This window comes from Phoxinus phoxinus (genome assembly GCF_949152265.1).
Source record: "Phoxinus phoxinus genome assembly, chromosome: 1".
Taxonomy (NCBI): domain Eukaryota; kingdom Metazoa; phylum Chordata; class Actinopteri; order Cypriniformes; family Leuciscidae; genus Phoxinus; species Phoxinus phoxinus.
This window is the reverse complement of record NC_136876.1, coordinates 49,599,057-49,614,868: the sequence shown is the minus strand read 5'-3', so window position 1 is coordinate 49,614,868 and position 15,812 is coordinate 49,599,057. Positions and strand designations below refer to the sequence as shown.

General features: G+C 41.5%; 1 protein-coding gene across 1 annotated transcript in view; it reads right to left on the bottom strand.

Annotated features, from left to right (window-relative positions):
* The window catches only part of LOC307010370 (uncharacterized protein), a gene marked incomplete at its 5' end in the record, with an annotated part of 64,253 nt that overhangs the window by 9,877 nt on the left and 38,564 nt on the right, over window positions 1-15,812 (bottom strand). The window contains one exon of the mRNA XM_079634985.1: window positions 14,878-15,039. Coding sequence (XP_079491111.1) covers window positions 14,878-15,039 — 162 coding nt within the window. The remainder of the gene's footprint in view (window positions 1-14,877; window positions 15,040-15,812) is intronic.

Genomic DNA, 15,812 nt, shown 5'->3' with positions numbered 1-15,812 from the left:
CACCTGTGACCGCATTACATTACCTGTGACCGCATTACATTAGTGTTACACAAACACACACCTGTGACCGCATTACACTAGTGTTACACAAACACACACCTGTGACCGCATTACATTACCTGTGACCGCATTACATTAGTGTTACACAAACACACACCTGTGACCGCATTACACTAGTGTTACACAAACACACACCTGTGACCGCATTACATTACCTGTGACCGCATTACATTAGTGTTACACAAACACACACCTGTGACCGCATTACATTACCTGTGACCGCATTACATTAGTGTTACACAAACACACACCTGCGACCGCATTACATTAGTGTTACACAAACACACACCTGCGACCGCATTACATTAGTGTTACACAAACACACACCTGTGACCGCATTACACTAGTGTTACACAAACACACACCTGTGACCGCATTACATGACCTGTGACCGCATTACATTAGTGTTACACAAACACACACCTGTGACCACATTACACTAGTGTTACACAAACACACACCTGTGACCGCACTACATTAGTGTTACACAAACACACACCTGCGACCGCATTACATTAGTGTTACACAAACACACACCTGCGACCGCACTACATTAGTGTTACACAAACACACACCTGTGACATTACACTAGTGTTACACAAACACACACCTGTGACCGCATTACATTACCTGTGACCGCACTACATTAGTGTTACACAAACACACACACACATACACACACACACACCTGCGACCGCATTACATTAGTGTTACACAAACACACACCTGTGACCGCACTACATTAGTGTTACACAAACACACACCTGTGACATTACACTAGTGTTACACAAACACACACCTGTGACCGCATTACACTAGTGTTACACAAACACACACCTGTGACCGCATTACATTACCTGTGACCGCATTACATTAGTGTTACACAAACACACACCTGTGACCACATTACACTAGTGTTACACAAACACACACCTGTGACCGCACTACATTAGTGTTACACAAACACACACCTGCGACCGCATTACATTAGTGTTACACAAACACACACCTGTGACCGCATTACATTAGTGTTACACAAACACACACCTGTGACCGCATTACATTAGTGTTACACAAACACACTCCTGTGACCGCATTACATTAGTGTTACACAAACACACACCTGTGACCACATTACACTAGTGTTACACAAACACACACCTGTGACCGCACTACATTAGTGTTACACAAACACACACCTGCGACCGCATTACATTAGTGTTACACAAACACACACCTGTGACCGCATTACATTAGTGTTACACAAACACACACCTGTGACCGCATTACATTAGTGTTACACAAACACACTCCTGTGACCGCATTACATTAGTGTTACACAAACACACACCTGTGACCGCATTACATTAGTGTTACACAAACACACACCTGTGACATTACACTAGTGTTACACAAACACACACCTGTGACATTACACTAGTGTTACACAAACACACACCTGTGAGCGCATTACATTAGTGTTACACAAACACACACCTGTGACATTACACTAGTGTTACACAAACACACACCTATGACCGCATTACATTAGTGTTACACAAACACACTCCTGTGACCGCATTACACTAGTGTTACACAAACACACACCTGTGACATTACACTAGTGTTACACAAACACACACCTGTGGCCGCATTACATTAGTGTTACACAAACACACACCTTTGACCGCATTACACTAGTGTTACACAAACACACTCCTGTGACCGCATTACACTAGTGTTACACAAACACACACCTGTGACATTACACTAGTGTTACACAAACACACACCTGTGACCACATTACATTAGTGTTACAAAAAACACACACCTGTGACATTACACTAGTGTTACACAAACACACACCTATGACCGCATTACACTAGTGTTACACAAACACACTCCTGTGACCACATTACATTAGTGTTACACAAACACACACCTGTAACATTACACTAGTGTTACACAAACACACACCTGTGACCGCATTACATTAGTGTTACACAAACACACACCTGTGACATTACACTAGTGTTACACAAACACACACCTATGACCGCATTACACTAGTGTTACACAAACACACTCCTGTGACCACATTACATTAGTGTTACACAAACACACACCTGTAACATTACACTAGTGTTACACAAACACACACCTGTGACCGCATTACACTAGTGTTACACAAACACACACCTGTGACCGCATTACATTAGTGTTACTGCGCAACTGCCATTTGTGATTCTTTGTTGCTGCATGTGTTGCTTAGCAACCTCTTTGGAACTACATTGCTTGGCGGAGGAATAAATGTGGTAATAACGTTATATATTTTTTGTTGCTGGTTTTTATTTTATGAATAAAATAATATAGTGTTTATATAGTGTTTATTTTATGTGTTATAGTGTTTATAATATAGTGTTTATATTATGAATAAAATAAAACTTTAAATTAATATTTTTATGGAGTAACCGTTTTATTAAAGCAATAATCCCCTTGAAACCGTGTTTTACAGAGGATGTAGAACAGAGAAGGGGGATTTACTCCGCTCCTTCAAGGGGCTTTTTGCTTTTATAAAATATTTAGATATTATAAATTGATTAACAGTAACATTAGATTGAAAAATAATAATTCAATAAAACTTGAATTTAAGTTTACACCTACGAGTCATATTTAATATCAATAAATTCAAGACTTTCTTATAAAATCAGAATCAAATCAGAATTTATTTTCACTCACTCACTCGCACACACACACTCTCTATCTCTTTCTATCCCCCACACACACACAAACACACTCTCTATCTCTCTCCATCTATCCCACACACACTCTATCTCTCTCTCTCTCTATTCAACACACAAACACACACACACACCCTCTCGCTCTCCCACACACACACACACACACACACACACACACACACTCCATCTCTCTCTCTCTCTCTCTACTAATAATAATCTTTCTCTAATAATCAGAAATGTTTAGGATGTTTTAATTGTAAGAATGTACAGTATTCAAACATAAAAACGCTGACTCGTTAGTTCATGTTTTCTCATTAAAATCAGATGATTTCCTATTAATTCAATAGAATTATAATGACTGACACAAACATGTAGAACATAGTTGCACTTAGGAGTCGCAAAGGAGTCGTTTTATTGGTTGGCGCCTAACCAATGAAATGGGACTTCTTTTGTACACGATGATGTCATGAAACCCGCGTCCTCTGGGATGTTCTGAAACGGTAACGTGGCTAAATGCATTAGTGATATTAAAATAAATAAATGATATTATCAAACTCAGCAAACACCATACTAATAAAGCCTACTATGTACAGAAAGCAGATGAGGCCAGAATATGAACGCAGTAATTACATGTTAAGCGTTTTCCTCCCATAGAAATCCAACGCTTAACGATTGCTTAATGCATTAAGAAGACAGTGGTATTAAAAGACTGAACTCAGTAAACACCATACTAATACAGCATACAGAAAACTAATTGAGCACAGAATATGAACACAATACCATAAGAAACAAACTAAATGCTTAAGGTTTAATAACCAATAGTTGTTTTTGTTTTTTTTAAAACACAAAATTCGTAACACATTATTACTAAAACACAGGCATCAGATTTGGTGATTTGCAAAAACTAAATTTGTACTCACAGATTGTCATAAACACAGAGGGAGAAGTTAACTATTCCAATCTCTCGCAACCTTAATTAAAGGTTGTGTAGGTAAGAATTGTCTAAAGAACTTTTTTTCAAATTGGCTTAAACTGTCTTTATATACCAATACATAATTAAAATGTAAGTACTTTGAAAAAGAGAGTATAAAAATTGAGTGACTGTAGTGTATTTAATCTTCAAAAAACACAGCTCATTAATTCTATTCGGGACGAAACAAGTGATTGGCTTGTCACTCTCCGTCGCCATGACTACCGCCGCTATTATTGGCTCTTTTTAGGTGGGAGTGAATGGAATTAATGAGCTGTGTTTATTGAAGATTAAATACACTAGAGCCACTCAGTTTTTTATACTCTCTATTTCAGAGTACTTGCATTTTAATTATGGTATATAAAGACAGTTTAAACAAATTTGAATAAAAGTTTTTTTAGACAATTCTGACCTACCCTACCTTTAAGTGACACCCTGCACACAAATCTGCTTTATTTCATCATTCTGGACTCATCAGTTTTTCTGAGTTTGGTCTTTTAATACTACTGTGTTAATGGCTCAAGCTAATTAAGGGGTTTCTACCAGGTTTCTAAGGGAGGAAAACACTTAACTGTACATAGTAGGCTATTTTTAATTAGTATGGTGTACGGAGTTATCATTTATTTATTTTAATATCACTGTCTATGCGTTAAGACACGTTAAGTCACGTTAGTTCCCGAGGACATGCGTTTTGTGACATCATTTGAGAGTGCAAATCTCTAAATTCAACTTTAGATTTGTATTTTACAGGTTTTAACATTGGAGCTGTGAGTGTAAATGTTAGTGTACATGTATGAATATTTATTGAATTTCTTTTTTAGAACATGCACGATTTTTTTTCCAGGCGCTCCTGCCGCAACGAGATGAAAACATCTCAACTTTTCAGAATTCCGCAAGCGCAGCACAACAACATGGAAAGCTCGGCCGAACAGCTGATCATAGCTGTACAGAGCGGGTTTTTATTTCTCATCTCCATAAATATATCTAGTAGTAAAGCTAATGCAAGGGCTAGAAATCAATTAATCCTTTGCTGATAGTTCCTCGTCATCATGGAGAGCGCAGTTCATGGTTGCATAGCAACGACAGACGCCACGGGAGCGCAATCGCTTGTGGAAAGCAGAAGAAAGCGGCACGACCGCGCAGGCTTTCCACACGTATTTTGGCGCGAACGGCACCTAATTTAGGTTTTGTTTAAAGGATTAGTTCACTTTTTTTTTTTTTTAAGTGCTGATCATTTACTCACCCCGATGTCATCCAAGATATCCATGTCCTTCTTTCTTCAGTCGAAAATAAATTAAGGTTTTTGAGAAAAACATTCCAGGATTTTTCTACACAGAATGGACTTCAATGGCAACTATCTATCCCAATGTTCAAAGAAGGTTCAAATGTCCGTCTCAATGCAGCTTCAAAGTCTAAAAAACTATAAAAAAATATATCTTTGTGAATAAACATGTCGTCCTCGCCTTGTAGTGGCTTAAATTCAAAGGGGAATCAGATATGTGTGTTTAGACGGAGCTCGGATGTCCAGATATCGGATTTGTATCTGATTTAAATCCACATTTGGAAGTGGCTGAGATCCGATAAGAAAAAATCTATATCGTGCGGATTTTTGTGTTTAGTGTGCAACAAATTCCGATCTGTGTCAGATGTGAGTAAAATATAGATTTTTTTGTGCCAGTGTAAACGATATTGAGAATGACTGAGATTTTTGATGATGCAAAAGAGCGCTCACGCTGTGAGAGATGAACATGAAAGGCTGAGCTGCGGCATCTCAGTAAAAGAATAATGCGGTTATAAGGTGTGTAGCCTATAATTTAAACTACATTATTAAATAAGTGCAGAAACAGCAGCTGCTACTCAGTCTTCTCTTCTCTTCTTCTGTCTTCCCTCTCTTCATTAAAAGCTGCACTGACTGAAGGGTTGCCAGATATCACAAAAAACAACAACTAAACAAGCCCCTTAAAAACATAATATAATAAAGTGACAAAACTGAACCAGAGGAACAAATATGAACAATATAACTAGTATTAACAATATCCTAAACAATTAAATGCAGGAAATTTAATTTATTATGAATAAAAATGTAGATATAAAAATAGGCTATACTCATGAGATTCCAAAAGATTAATAAAGTCATAAATAAAATAAAATAATAATTCAACAAAACTTAAATTGAAGTTGAATCAGCAAACACCTACAAGTTGTATTTATTATCAATCGAGGCGCAGGTTCTCTTATATATAAGAAGGATCGAGGGCTTCAAAGACAATAAATTAAATACAATTCCAAAAGATTCCCACTCCTAGTGAACACAATCTCTTCTGTCTCTTTCCTTCTTTTTCTTTCTCTTCTTTCATAAACACAGTTTACATCCATTTCAAGAATACAATCCATTTAATTTTATAGAAATTTGGGATTTCATTTGTTCACTTTCTTAAAACGCATTTCTTCTTCATTTTCTTTCAGCAATCTCAATGTGTGCATGTGTGTGTTTATATGTTAGATTAGTTTGTATTAGAATAGTTCAAACAAGTGATTTGTGGTTACACAGATTAATGACTTAAACTGCCAATCTTGTTACCATGCTGATAAATAGTGTACACTTTAAATCAGCGCAGGGCTCCAGACTAACTTTTCCACTGGTTGCACTGGTGCTACCAACTTTCTTAGTTGGTCGCAATCTTTTTTTTGTTTTGTTGCTACCACATAGAACTAGTCAGTGCATGCCGATGAATAGTTGTCTTAATCAGCATAACCTAGTTTTGCCCTGATGTTAAAGACTGACGGTGACACGAAACCTCATGTTGGAATAATGTTTTAGTTTTTTAACTACCAAATGAAAACTATAAAAAAAAATCAATTGCGCGTTTCATCATCAGTGCACCAAGCGAGTGTACATGACTGATAATACGGACTTTAAGCAGCAGCTGCTGATACAACGGCGTTCTGTTGCGCACGCGCTAATTTCGGCCGTTTCCCAAATATATAATTACTAAAGCTGCAGACGCACACAAGTATTCACACGGGAAGCGTTTGTACAGCGTCACAGCAGCGGCTCCAAAGCTATATATAACTGAGCATTTTTACTATACAGTATTTGTTTTTATAAACTTGAAAGTTTGTTAACACGAAGAGGTGTAACATTCATGTAAATGGTGAATAACAAACACAACTGCTCAGATTGTCACGGATACAACGGAAGCAGACAGGTGGTAAGTTGAATAGAAGTTTATTGAGCAAGGTGCAACAGATCTGGGATGCAATGGTGGGTAGATAATTTGAAGATGGTGTTCACATAGACTTAACTGAATGGTAAACAATGTCTCTTGGTTGTAGAAGCTGGCGAAAGGGTTCGCGAGGGTTCTCAATGGAAGGCAGACGGATGGTTGAAGACAGCAGATGGGAGACACGGAACACGGAAGGTAAGTAGAAATCTCTGAGGTGAGTAGCGGAGGTAAGTCTGTATGTCAGTGGTGTTTGACGAGACCAGACAATGACTGGTGAGTGAGAGTGGTATATAAAGGGTGTGACTAATGAAGTGGCCAGGTGAAGGTGATTAGAACTCAGGGGAAAGTGAACGAGTGGGTGGAGTGAGTGATGATGAGGATGGAGTGAGTGATGATGAGAGCGTGGCTGTGACAGTACCCTCCCCTCCCGAGGCGGCTCTTGACGGCTGTGAAGAGGGGCGAGTACGGCGACGAGGTCTCCCACGACCTCTGGGGGTGCAGGACGGTCAGGATGGTCAGCATGGAACTGGGTGAGAAGAGTAGGGTCAAGGATGTCATCTCGATGAACCCAGGAGCGTTCCTCAGGTCCATAGCCCTCCCAGTCGACCAGGTATTCCAACTGGGTACCTTGTCGCCGAGAGTCACAGATGTCGTGGACTCGGTAGATGGACTCCTCTTCTACGGGAACGGGAGGAGGAGGCACGTCATCCTGGGCAGGAACTGAGGAGGGAGGAGTGACAGGTTCAGTGTGAGGTTTTAACAGAGATACATGGAATGATGGTGCAATTTTATACTCAGGTGGAAGGTTGAGACGATAAGTGACGTCATTGAGCTGCCTCTGCACAGTGAATGGTCCGATGTATCGAGGACTCAGCTTTTTGCAGGGCAGGCGGAGTCGTATGTCTCGCGTCGAGAGCCAAACCTTTTGACCAGGGTGGTATTGAGGAGGTTCGGTTCTGTGACGGTCGGCTCGTCTCTTGTGTCTCCGCACTGCCTGCTGAAGGTGTACATGAGCTGAGTCCCATACCCTCTCGCTTTGATGGAACCAATAGTCGACAGCTGGAACCTCTGACGGTTCACCTGACCAAGGGAAAAGAGGAGGTTGGTACCCTAAGACACATTGGAATGGGGTGAGTCCAGTGGTACTTTGTCTAAGGGAGTTTTGGGCATATTCAGCCCAGGGGAGGAATTGGTTCCAGCTGTCTCGGTACTGGTGGCAATAGGATCTGAGGTAACGTCCAATCTCCTGGATCTTCTGCTCAGTCTGACCGTTAGTCTGGGGATGATATCCGGAAGATAGATTAACCGTAACTCTGAGGAGTTTGAAGAAAGCCTTCCATACCCGAGAGATGAACTGAGGTCCTCGGTCCGATACAATTTCTTCAGGGATGCCGAAGTTTCGGAAGACGTAGGTGAAGAGAGCTTCAGCCGCTTCAAAGGCAGTAGGAAGTCCGGGCATTGGAATCAACTTGCATGATTTGGAGAACCGATCCACTACAACAAAAACACAGGTGTATCCATTGGATCGTGGGAGGTCAGTCATGAAGTCAATGCCGAGATGGGACCACGGACGCTGAGGAATGGGTAGAGGCACTAATATACCCTCAGGGAGCTTTCTGGGAGTGTTGGTAACAGCACAGACTGAGCATCCTCTGATGTAACGTGGGACGTCCTGGGAGATGGATGGCCACCAGTACCGTTGACTGAGGAGCGAGAGGGTACGCCTACTACCTGGATGTCCAGAGCCCAGAGCGGTGTGAGCAGAGTCCAGAAGGGTGGTACGGAGCTGAGGTGGTACAAAGATGAGCCCTTCTGGACCTCCCGGCGGAGCAAGTTGGAGATTATTAGCTTGGGAGATTTGCTCATCAATGTCCCATATGATGGGGTTGAGGAAGACGGTTGGAGGAAGGATAGGTTCAGAAGAGTTTTCTTCGGAGGAGGATTGGTGAAGACGGGATAAGGCGTCTGCTTTGACATTCTTACCGCCAGGGCGATAGGTGACACGGAAGTCGAACCTGGTGAAGAAGAGTGCCCAGCGGGCCTGACGAGGATTCAATCTTCTAGCTTCTCTCAGATACTCAAGGTTTCGATGATCTGTTATAACCTCAAATTGGTGGTTAGCCCCCTCCAGCCAATGCCTCCACTCTTCCAGTGCTAGTTTGATAGCCAGGAGTTCCCGGTTGCCGACATCATAGTTGTGCTCCGCCGGGGACAGTTTCTTGGAAAAGAAGGCGCATGGATGGAGTTTGGGAGGCTCACCCTGCCGCTGAGATAACACAGCCCCAACTGTAGATGAAGCGTCCACTTCGACGATGAAAGGAAGATCGGGGTTGGGATGTACCAGTATTGGGGCTGTAGCAAATGCGTTCTTGAGTTCGTGAAATGCTTGGAGGGCTTCTGAGGATAAGGACAGAGACTTGGGCCGGCCTTTCAGAGATGAGGTTAACGGAGTACTGATGAGACTGTAACCCTTGATGAATCTTCTGTAGAAGTTTGAAAATCCTAAAAATCCGCTGGAGCTCTTTGACTGAAGTGGGTTGTGGCCAGTTGTGAATGGTTTCCACCTTCCTCTGGTCCATTTGTACTCCATGTTGGTCAATGATGTAACCCAGGAACTGTACGGATGGGATATGGAATTCACACTTTTCGAGTTTAAGGTACAGTTGATGTTCTCTCAGTTTTTCTAGGACTTGGATGACGTGTTTGCGGTGTTCAGAGAGTGAGGAAGAGTAGATGAGAATGTCGTCGATGTACACTATGACGAACTGATTGAGGTAGTTTCTGAAGATCTCGTTCATGTAACCTTGGAAGACTGCTGGAGCGTTGGACAGTCCGAAGGGCATGACGAGGTATTCATAATGGCCGGAGGGAGTGACGAACGCGGTCTTCCACTCGTCACCCCGCCGAATACGGATGAGATTGTAGGCAGAACGAAGATCTAACTTGGAGAAGATTTGGGCCCCACGCAACTGTTCCAAAGCCGCTGGGACCAGAGAAAGAGGATAGCTGTACTTGATGGTTTGGGAATTCAGGTGTCTGTAGTCGATGCATGGCCGCAAGCCTCCATCCTTCTTACCTACGAAGAAAAAACTCGAAGCGGCAGGGGAGGTAGATGTATGGATGAACTGCTGATGAAGAGCTTCCTCCACATACTCCTCAATGGCCTTCTGCTCCGGGATGGACAGGGGGTAAATACGGCCTTTGGGTAAGGTGGCTCCAGGTAGCAGGTCGATAGCGCAGTCCCATGGCCGGTGAGGTGGTAATTGGGTCGCTAGTTGTTTGCTGAACACATCCTGGAACGCCCCATACTCAGAGGGAATCGTCACAGAATGTTGGACTTCAGGACTCTCGACTGTGGTAGAATTGACTTGACACGATGGGTTAATCTTATATGTAGAGGAAGAAGATGATTTTTTGATTGAAGACAAGCAGTTAGAAAAGCACTGTTCACCCCAGCATAAGATCTCTCCAGTTCTCCAATTGACAGAGGGTTGGTGTTGTACCATCCATGGGCGTCCCAGGATGAGTTCAGCAGTTGACTCCAATCTGTAGAGTGACAGTGGGTGAAAAGTGACGAATTCTTCCTCGACCCAGAGGTTTACCTTGAATGGTTTGTACTCGGAGATCTTGATGCGTTCTGAGCTTTCGAAGGTTTAACTTTTGGAGTAATTGGGTGGAAATGAAGTTCCCTTCGGCACCGGAGTCGAGTAAGGCTTGCGCTGAGACACAAAGACGAGGGGTGAGTAGTAGAACCATAGTACGATTGAGAGTTTCAATTTTAGGAGGAACTTGAATGGTGCTTACCGCAGTGCGCGGAGGTCGAATGGGACAGCCACTGAGGAGGTGTTGATCGGAAGCGCAATAAATGCACAAGTTATGCTGGATCCTTCGTTGACGTTCGATTGAAGTGAGACGAGAGGAGTCAATTTGCATGGGCTCTGGTGCTGGAGGAGCGGCAGATGGTGCAGAGAACGGAGAACTTACAGCGGCTGATGCAGGATGTTCACATGCTGAGAAACGCTGGGAAACTTGAATGGTTTTTTGAATGAGATTTTCGAGACCCATTGAGTCATCAAAAACGGCCACTTGCTGACGGATTCTCAAACTCAAGCCACGTCGAAACACTGTAATTAAAGCTGTTTCGTTCCAGTCACTGGAGGCCGCTAGGGTGCGGAAGCGAAGAGCGTAGTCGCAAACGGAATTTGAGCCTTGATGTAGATTGAAGAGTTGATCGTGAATGGACAGTTTATCAGCAGATAATCCGAATACTATCTTGAAATGTTGAAGAAAACTGGAGAGAGATTTATTGATGGGTGAGTTTGAATTCCAGATGGAATGTGCCTATTGGAGAGCGCGGCCAGATAACAGATATATTATAAACGCCACCCGGGCTGAGTCGTTAGGAAAAAGATGAGGTTACATTTCAAAGTATAATGATACTTGCAGGAGGAAGCCACTGCAGTTCTCCGCCTCGCCTGAGTATGTCGCCGGTCGGGCCATGGGACTCGCAGAGTCGGATACAACGGAAGCAGACAGGTGGTAAGTTGAATAGAAGTTTATAGAGCAAGGTGCAACAGATCCGGGATGCAATGGTGAGTAGATAATTTGAAGATGGTGTTCACATAGACTTAACTGAATGGTAAACAATGTCTCTTGGTTGAAGATGCTGGCGAAAGGGTTCGCGAGGGTTCTCAATGGAAGGCAGACGGATGGTTGAAGACAGCAGATGGGAGACACGGAACACGGAAGGTAAGTAGAAATCTCTGAGGTGAGTAGCGGAGGTGAGTCTGTATGTCAGTGGTGTTTGACGAGACCAGACAATGACTGGTGAGTGAGAGTGGTGTATAAAGGGTGTGACTGATGAAGTGGCCAGGTGAAGGTGATTAGAACTCAGGGGAAAGTGAACGAGTGGGTGGAGCGAGTGATGATGAGGATGGAGTGAGTGATGATGAGGGCGTGGCTGTGACAGATCATATCGTTTCAGTCATACTTCGAAATGTTTACAAGACAGTAAACTCGGGTTTGATTTGGGTAGTGCTAAAGCCTATATAGGCTACCTGTCTGTGTATTACATAATAACTAAAAGAAAGATTATACCAGGGGCGGACTGGCCATCTGTGTGATCTGGAGAATCACAGAACGGCCGGTACTCCAGGACGGCCGGCGGGCCGGCCCACCACCCGCCACACACGCAGTCATCACCTGTTTTTTTCCGTTAACGCGGCCGCGGGTAAAAAACGGAAAGAAAAGGGCGGGGCTGAGAAGGCGAGATACATTTTTTTTGCGGAATTTAGAAGCCGCTAAATGTCGCAAACTAACTGAAATATTTAGCAGCACAGCCAGCAGCAGCACCTCACAGTTAAATATTAGCAGCAGTGAAGAAGTGAGCCAGACAGCTATGCAGCAACATGCCACCAGTGATGATGAGGACAGAAAGATGAGCTGTTCCACAGGTAGATCCAGGGCAAGTAAGTATGGAACATGAGAGGAGAAAGAGAGTTAGGCTACTTGCTAGGGATGATGTTAGGAAGTGATATTCAGGTTGCTAAATTTTAATGATTACAGTAGTTAAAACAGCAAAACTTCAACATTTTAGCTGTAAAATGCCACATGCAGTAGCTAATATTAAGAAATATGTTGTGCTTTTACTTTTAAAAATGTTGGTAACGTTACAGTTAATGCTTACAAACTTTGAAGATTTTGAATACAGAAGTTACATTTGTAATGGTGTATTTTCATTTAGATGTGGTATTATTATTTGTGCAGTAAGATTAATTACTGCATAAATTAATTAAGATTATTAAGTAATAAATTATTTTTAAGACAGCATGGAATAGATTGTATAATATGCTGTTTTATCCATTCCATCATTTGTTTATTCAGGTTGAGCTTAGACCAAGAGCAGAGAAAGACACCCACTCCAGCTCAACTTTAAATTACTTTAAGCGCCCCAAGTCAGACAGTCACAGCCTAGAGGTTTTTTATACAGGACTGCAGTGTGTTGAGACCTCCATTTATATGTAGTATTCAAGTTAATCTAGAATAATGTGCTTTTAACACATCACAGGGCTATTGCTATAATTTGGATGGTATAGTATCATGAGCCACAATTAAAGTCTTGTGACACTCATGCCAGGCGTTATTGTTGTTGTTGACGAGTTTCCGCGCGCCGATTGCTTTGGGCCGGGCCTAGTCAAAGTCCAGGGCCGGTTTTTAGTCCCAGTCCGTCCCTGGATTATACTATCATATTTTTTGGCTAATTTACTTTAGTTTTTTATAATACACCATCCTTTCACCCAAACTGACATTTTAAAAACAAGTTTAAATGGGTAAATCTTCTATAAATATTTTTAATTCTTCATTTTCTTTTCTGACATACTCCAGTTCGTGTTAAAACACATTAGACAAGCTTATTCTGTGCCTTTTGAGCACTTTTTGTGGGAAATCATATTGTAGCGCAAAGATTCTTTATAATTGTTGTGAAATTGCCGTTTTATTTTGCACCGGCAGTTAATAGGGTTAATGCGGTGAGTTTGGAAAAGGCCGAGTAGAGAGAAAGTTGTCCTTGTGATCCGAATAAAAGTTCAGGAACGGAGCCTCCCTTGTCTGTCTTTCTTCAGACAATATTTATTTTGTCTATCACTTTAATTGAGCGTGAGCAGTGCAGCAAAAATAGCCTCTGCACTTTACTGGACCTGCTTCACTGCTGCTGGCACGGCGCTCCTGCTCACGGTGTGAATGAAATCATTGGTTAATCATTGGTAGTTTACTATACTTAGTTTATTAATATCCAGAGCAATTAATACCCAGTTATGGCCCATTAAAATGATCACTGGTTGATTAATTTGATCAGCCGTAAAACAGTGATTCAATTCCCTACAGGACGAGGCCGACGGCCGTGAGAGAATGGCGCGAGGCCGGTGGCGTGATTACTAATGAGCGACATCTGCGCAATGCACCGGTCTCGTATCTCTGATGGAGGAGCGGGAGCATAAAAGGAGGAACGACGACAGTGGAGATCGAGAGAGGCCAGGCCTGGATTTCATTTGATGTTTTGTTTTATTATGTGTGGCGTCTTTACTTTTGTTTTTGTATTTGTTCATTTACTTTATTAACATCTGATGATTGTTCGCCGGTTCCCGCCTCCTTCCCATAACATATAACCTTGTTACACAGCATGTGAGTGACAACTTCATTAAAACAATATTTTAATTATATAACCTTAGATCTATTGCTTATTTCACACATTCTTGAACCTCATTGGTTCTTGTCGAAGCTTAAACGTGCTGCGTAACAAGAATGAACCTCATTGGTTCTTGCGGAAGCTCAAATGTGCAGTGTAACACGAGAATGAACCTCATTTGTTCTTGCAGAAGCTCAAATGTGCTATGTAACACACGAGAATGAACCTCATTGGTTCTTGCCAAAGCTCAAATGTGCTGCGTAACACAAAAATAACCCTCATTGGTTCTCACACATCAAGCAAACATTTTTGAGCATCCGTTTAGCATAACTGATGTGTGCGTTGATGAATATTGATATGTGAATAAAAGAGTCAATTAAATCGGTTAATCATATAAAGCGATCATGTCTCTTCAGAAAATTTGGAATAAACTAAAACTAAACAGTTTCACAATCTCTTTATGAACTTTTAGAAGCGTTGAAGTGGTAGCACTGTCAATGGAGGAACAGAAATATCTCAGATTTTATAAAAAAATTCTTAATTTCTGCTCTGAAAATGAATGAAAGTCGTACGGGTTTGAAACGATATGAGGGTGAGTACCAAAAAATGAAAATACTGTCATTATTTAAACTAACCCTTTAAAAAAATAAAAACCAATTACACTAGACAGGATTATTTTTATATTACTTAACATACTTGAGTTTGTCCAGATGGTGGAGAGTATCAGAGAGCAGCTTCAGTCCTGATTCTCCTGGGTGATTGTAGCTCAGGTCCAGCTCTCTCAGGTGTGAAGGGTTTGAACTCAGAGCTGATGCCAGAGCAGCACAACCTTCCTCTGTCACCAAACAGCCAGATAATCTACAACAACAGAAAGTGACCATGTTAGTGTGCTTCATCTACTGGTGGCCTCTGGTGATTACTGGTGATTGATTTCAATGAAATCACAGTGTTGTAAAATGTGCAAATTATCAGCTACAAATTATCTTAAGGATCTAATTGTAAGTTATCATAAAAAACAAAAAAAACAAAAAAACTACTATTTTTACCCATAAAATCTAAAAGAATTAACCCTCTGGGGTCGACAGACATACCGGCGCCTTTTGGTGTATTTTTTCACATAGCAGCAAATGACTTTAAATACTAATTTATGTATTTTATGGTAATACGGTTAGACAGCAATACATCATTCGAAACTGTAAAAAGTTTACTTTCATTTGTGTCCATTTGCAATCAAAATCAAACAAGAAGTTTTCTGCCATCTCTGTGAACTTTTTTCTGCACTGCGTCACAAAAATTAAACAAAACTCAGCAAATATTTGTCACATAAACATGAGCAATATATCTATAGATACATAGGATAAATTATCCTATTCAAAACAAAAACAAATATTCTGTTTATATAATCTGTATAAGAGAGAGAGAGAGAGAGAGAGAGAGAGAGAGATGTATCCGTCTCTTGTGTCAGCTTTCTGCTAATGTGAACATGCTAGCAATGGGCGATATAAACGATATACAATATAAATGATACAAAATTAGCCTACGATAGAGATTTTAATTCTATTGCACTATCGCGATAATGCATGTTGATGACGCAATCTACCCGCGAAATTTAGAGCCACGAGCTGCAACGC